This window comes from Neltuma alba, unplaced genomic scaffold (genome assembly GCF_004799145.2).
Source record: "Neltuma alba isolate B1F8T4 unplaced genomic scaffold, ASM479914v2 tig00012600_pilon, whole genome shotgun sequence".
In the NCBI taxonomy this organism is placed as follows: domain Eukaryota; kingdom Viridiplantae; phylum Streptophyta; class Magnoliopsida; order Fabales; family Fabaceae; genus Neltuma; species Neltuma alba.
In genome coordinates this window covers 23,633-29,632 of record NW_021637049.1, presented here as the reverse complement: position 1 = coordinate 29,632, position 6,000 = coordinate 23,633, and the positions used below count along the sequence as shown (strand labels likewise).

General features: G+C 42.6%; 1 protein-coding gene across 1 annotated transcript; it reads right to left on the bottom strand.

Moving 5' to 3' along the window:
* On the bottom strand, positions 1-4,027 carry LOC114729062 (transcription factor bHLH143). The gene is made up of 4 exons (XM_028916015.1): positions 3,860-4,027; positions 2,734-3,359; positions 2,447-2,598; positions 1-2,337 (listed from the first exon to the last, which is right to left on the bottom strand). The coding sequence occupies exon 4, from the start codon at positions 2,318-2,320 to the stop codon at positions 1,256-1,258; it is 1,065 nt and encodes a 354-aa protein (XP_028771848.1). The 5' UTR covers positions 2,321-2,337; positions 2,447-2,598; positions 2,734-3,359; positions 3,860-4,027; the 3' UTR covers positions 1-1,255.
* Between the last annotated feature and the right edge of the window lie 1,973 nt (positions 4,028-6,000).

The following is a 6,000-nucleotide window of genomic DNA, read 5'->3' as shown; positions in this document are numbered from 1 at the left end:
TTGAGTCGTGAAAGGATTTCCCCCTTTCATTCATTCGGTGAATAGATAGATTAGGGAATTGACACTAAAGAGGAAAGTTTCCCTAGAATCTCGATTCCTCTTGATCACAAAACAGATGTCTACAGGAAAGGCCGAAAGGAAAAAAAGGGGGGGAATACAGTTTTATATTTCACATGGCAACAAAGGATGCCCCAATAGCAGGAGTAGGGAAAAAATGGATAACAGTCCTTCATTCTCCAGTGCACTTTTAACATGTCCCCACCGCCATCAGAAAAGAAATGGGGAGATGGAAGACATAACAGGAGGGCGCTTCCTTCTCCAGTGCATGTTTAACCTCTCCATAACAACCATGGATGTTGGAGAAGAAGAATGGTACAGATAGTCGCATTTGTTTGTTGCTGGGCTGGATTTTTATGATTCCTCCCAACCGTAGAAGATAAACGAGAGTCAACAGTAGAAGGCTGTAAAAGATTCTTGGGATTGTTTGATAACTGCCATGATTTCAATGTCAAGCTCTGCTCCTGCCTTCAAATAATTCAATGGCGTGGTCCCGTTGTAGGCCGCACCGGAAAAACAACTTTTCATCAAATCAGGAATCATTCTACTAATAAAACTGGTCAATATGGCCACATCCTTTTCTCTCATTAATAAATGCGAGCATGCGCTTCAACAGTCGTTTTGCCATAAACACCAACAACCATATTCAATTACATCCACCCTACATACATAAATATCTTCTTCAACAGCCATACATCCAATTTCAACACAATACTACAGAATACACAACACTACTAGTTCTTTAACATCGCTAGGAGCCAACACAAATATCAGTGTTCTCCATCGAGTTCCAGTACTGTTTCGTCAAGATAAAAGTAAGCCCACCAACAATGACAGGATTACAAAAGAGTGGAGGCGAGAGAGATTGGGTCCCATGCCAGCCGAGAGGCGTGCCCTCCCATTTTGGGGTCCTTCTCTGGAATCACTCCTCATTGAATAAAACTCCCATCCCACGCCCTGCTTTGAGTCCCACACTTTATCTTCTCCAAAACCAAAGACAACGGACTTATGATTCATAATTTCATTCCGACTCAATCATCAAGACAAAATTCCCAGATGGAGTTCGGTCTCTCATTCCCCTGCCATATTTGCTAAGCTAAACTTTAATAAAATGGAAATACCCAATCACGAGTTCCCCTCTCCCGAACCCACCCATCCTTTACCTTTGCTTATTCTGCACACGTAGTAAAGTAGCTGGCTAGGAACTCAACAAGGCATCAAGTCCGAGAGCTTTAGCCTTGAGTTTCAAGGACCTCAAGCAACGTATTGCTTCATCAAGAAGCACAATTGGATCCTTGTCCTTCCCTCCAGGAATTATGGTCTGCAGAACGCTCAGGACTTCTCGTATCTTCTCCTTTCTCATCTTATTGCCAGACAAGGAACCCATTTCACCAGACCCTTGGCCCTTTCCACAAGAACATCTTGATTCAACATCAACGCCACCATCATAATCATTGGGTCTCTTCATATTCAGAGAAGTGGCAGTGTCATCATAAGCACAGTCTGACAGTTTCCTCTTCTTTGATTTTCCAGTGGACGTCCCAACTTCTTCAGTGGCTGCTCTAGAGATTTCTCGGTTATCATCATGGGTGGTCATCGTGCTGGGAGAATGCCCTGTGCTAGTAACTTCATCTTCATCCTCCGTGGAGTAATCAGCACTGTCCGAGTAAAGCAACGCATTAATTTCTTCCGTATCTTCATGCATCTCACTTTCCACGCCTGTTTCCTGGTTTTCATCAACTCTGGCTGGGAAACTTGATCCAATAAGATTGTTCACATCTCCTTTAAAAGGAGGCTCGTTCAAATTCAAATTTTCATGACCACGCTGTTTGGAATGCCAAGAATCAAGCCGAGGGCTATAAATGAAAGTTGTCTGATCACCCGTCTGATCAATAACAAGGAATTGTTTTTGAGCTTCCCGATTGGGGAAAGTTGCCTCTCCGGACCCTTTGACTTGACCAGCGGGGAGATTTCCCTTAACAGAGAATTTGGGAGCAGGCATGAAGGCCTGACGAAACCGAGGCAAACAGTAAAACCAACCATGAGGAGGTTCATTAGAATATCCTAACTGCAAATGAGGCAACGCGGACGATGTAAAAGCTGGCACTGCCTCATTAGACGGGACCATATTACCAATGCCAGGGTTCATATATGCAGAAACATCGGCCTGCCTTCCCTCACACGGAGCCCTGAGGGAGCTTTGGTTGGGTGATTGCCAATCTAAACGCCGTTGTGGCACCCAGGTTCCACAATCTTTTCCCATTCAACCAGAACAATCACCTAATAAAGATGAAGAAAAAAAACAGGCAGCATATGGTCAACAAAAAAATCAGAATAAGGGATAAATAGTAAAAAGCAAATACCAATGAATGAAAAATCTGGAGTATACCTGAAGAAAAAGAGCTTCAGACAAAAGCTATCCGCTACTATCTGTTTCTTTGGCGAACAAGTATACTAACTAAAGGCACCAGCTTAACCCAAATACAGAGAGGCAGAACTACTCTACGTGACAGGCTTGAGCAAATGACGGAAATATTCAGCCTGAAAAATTCCCATCAAGAAAAGATGAGCACGACATACATTCATAATTTTCTTGGGCAAGCGAAATAATACAACCAAGGAAAATAATAATACCAAACATTTCCCAGATATCTAAAGTCTTGAGTAGTCACGTACCTGGCATTCTCGGAGAGGTTGAAAGCATGCTATAACTCTAACTATAATGGTTGAGCACCCAGCAGTTCCATTTTCATGTTTCAATGCCCGAAATCTCGTTTGACTCGCTGCTTGGCACACCATAACTACTTTCCAACCCTTCAAAGCAAAAGAAGCACAAACTTCCCACGGACAGTGAATGTAAAGCTCCCGCAAGAGTGGGTCAGGTTTGGACAATTAGAGAATAAAAAACACAGGTTATCAGAGGGTACTATGCTGTTGGACAAATTGAAAAACTGAAGGGCAAGACAACAATGAACTGTAACTAAATAGATGGTTGATGGAAGCAAAAATAAACGGATCTGATCAGAAGAGTCTGATGAGGTGAGATTGGTATCCTTCAGCTGATCTGACGGACATAACAAGGAACAACAACTAGGAAATTGGATCCCATGGATATATAGAAGGCAAAACAAGACCGTTAATTGGAATGTTCCGTTCACGAGACGCAAATTACAGAATGACTTTGCAATACAGGTTTAAGGAAATAACTATGCGGTATACATCAACAGATAGGGTAAGCAACCACCGCATGCTGTTCTAACCTTCTCTCCAAAAAGGCAGCTCCCACTATTCCATCTAATATCCTGCAACACCGTCAAAGATCTTCTCACGATATGCACAAATACATAATTAAAAGCACATTTTCTGCAGTTCAAAATATAAGCGACGCATAAAAGAAGAATTTTTCTTATCCGACATCATATTAGTAAAAGAGAACCTTTCCTCCACAGATTAATTTAAAATTTGGCCGGCATATACTTAAAGAGGAAGGGGAAAAAACAATTAAGCATCCAATCTGAAGAAAAAATTATGCAATTTGCCTTGAACTGATGCAGGAAAAACCGTGCTGAAAATTCTAGGAGGAAAAATCTGGAAAGCTAGGAAAAGAGGAAAACGTGAGAGAAAACAAATTTCGTTTTATAAATACGTGAATTATTGAGCTTCCAGCTCAGCAATAGGAGTTCCCAAAAATCAAGAGGTTCACCGAAGGTATATGCAGAGATTCATGACCAGAAGCTTGAAAAACAGAGATTAACAACCAAGAAGATGCATTAAAGCAGGGACAGATGAGCAGAAAACTCACAAAAAGGAGAAGAAGCCGAAACCGCAGGTGGAAACCGGAAGGGAAGTGAGAGGGCGCAAGAAGAAAGAGGGAGAGGGGTGAAAGCGAGAGGGAACAGAGCAAGCGTGAATAGGCACAGTTAAAGCGGAGACTCCAAGCCCAAAAGAGAGGGGAGGGGGAGCTGAATTATATAGGGACGAACGGACACACAGGGCCCCTCATAGCATGGCATTTAATAAAAAGGAGGGGGAGGGGGCGGGAGAGGGAGAGAGAGAGAGATGGTGGTTGATTCGGGCGTGAGGAGTGAGGAGTGCACGCAAGGCATAAGTGTACAATGATGTGTGAGTGAGCGTGGCCCCGTGGGTGCTGGTATCATCACCTCCTCAACCTTTTTGGCCTCCATTTTACTCTCTCCTGTTGACCACGTCCTCGTGTCCTCACCAAACCACGCCCTATTGTTAGTCTCGCTTGCCCTACCCTTCTCCTTCTCCTTCACAATTCACATTGAATCTCTCCCTCAGTCCAGCAAAATTGATGTCACCCAAATTATTAACTACCCTCAAGGCCCCCGCTTATTTTATTCAGAACTCAACCATTCTCCTTGTTATAAAATTGTAAATTGGCGCTCCAAACAAAGGAATCGCAATTCACGTAATGTGTAAATGCAGATTATGGAAAAGTAGGGAACGGTAGGTATCCGATGTTTCCATGGCAATGAGGCTGAACAAATCGTGGCTTGACCGTTCTGATCATTTAACTTGTGGGGGAGGGACCCACCCATGGGCACGGCGTTGTGGTGGAGGATTAGGCTACCCCTCCATTCACCATGGATAGCCCAGCTTTACGATTTTTTTCCCTTTGGTGGCAACAAGAAAAAGTAAAGTAATGAACAGGCACTGGTACACCTCTGCTTTTAATCGATGTGATATGTGAATGTGATGAGCCATCCAATTAGTCGTCTGTGCCTGGCCCTTTCCACCCTCCAATTATTCCATTCCATCATTAACCCTCCCACTAATCCCCCCAAATAACTCAGTTTCTTTCTATCACCACCCCCACATGTCACCATAATTTAGTGCCCAAGTTCATCTATCTTCATGGCGCCCGGATCACGCCCTCTAAAAAACCAGACCTGGGTAAATTAAGAAGCTGTTTGGCTAATCTAAAAATTATTTTTAAAAAGTACTTTCATGTAAATTGATACAAAACTTTTTTTTATTAAAATTACTTTTAAAATTATAATTTAATTTCTATCTAAATACCCCTTAAATAAATAAGCAGAAGACTGCATACAAAAGAGATCAGTGGCGAGGAAGGAGCGACGTGGTGCTACCAGCAAGAAAATGCAGGGTGGGAGCACGAGACGCGATTTGATCACCTGAACAGGATCTTATGGACAGATAAGAAGAATCCGTAGCCATAGGGTACCCTATGGAAGCTTATTAAATTGAGGGAATAAGATATACACAGTGATGCCTTCTTGTTTGGAGTGGAGGGAACAATCAACGAGCCCAATCAACTGCTTCCTTTTCACCCTCAATGGGGTCCTGACCTTTTTGGCGCCACTAAAACGACCACACTAACATGCCCACCCAGATGGAAAGCAACCATTCCCTTTAAGTTATCTGTCCATTAATCTAAAAGAAAGAAAAAAAACTGGTCTGACATCGACATGCTGATCAATTGGATTGCTTTGCACGTCTGTGTTATTTTATCATTATGGTCGCTTTATTTGCTAAGCCTGACATTTGTTTAGTATAAAACTGGATTAATGTGAATTGACTGGGTATTACATTCGAGCTTGGTGGCTGCGGACCACCGAATGAATAATATTAAGAAATGGCCGTGAATGGGTTCAGCTGAGGCTTCTTCGGTCACCGCCCACCATGAGCAAGAAAAGCGATATCATTCTGTGGAAGCCACCAAAGCATATTCTATGTATCATTATTGTGATCTCGTCATCTTTTCCTTTTTTTAATTTTTCTTCTTCCACAATTCCTCACTTTCTCTTTCTCGCCGTGGTGATGTCCTCCGGTTTTTCCATTGGTGCGGTCTAAAATTTGAACGCTACTTTCAGAAAAGTAATTTTCCTTTTTTTTTTTTTAATGTTTTAGTGAGGGAGTGCATTTTACTAGTCGTTTGCATGCTCCATTGACCGGCCA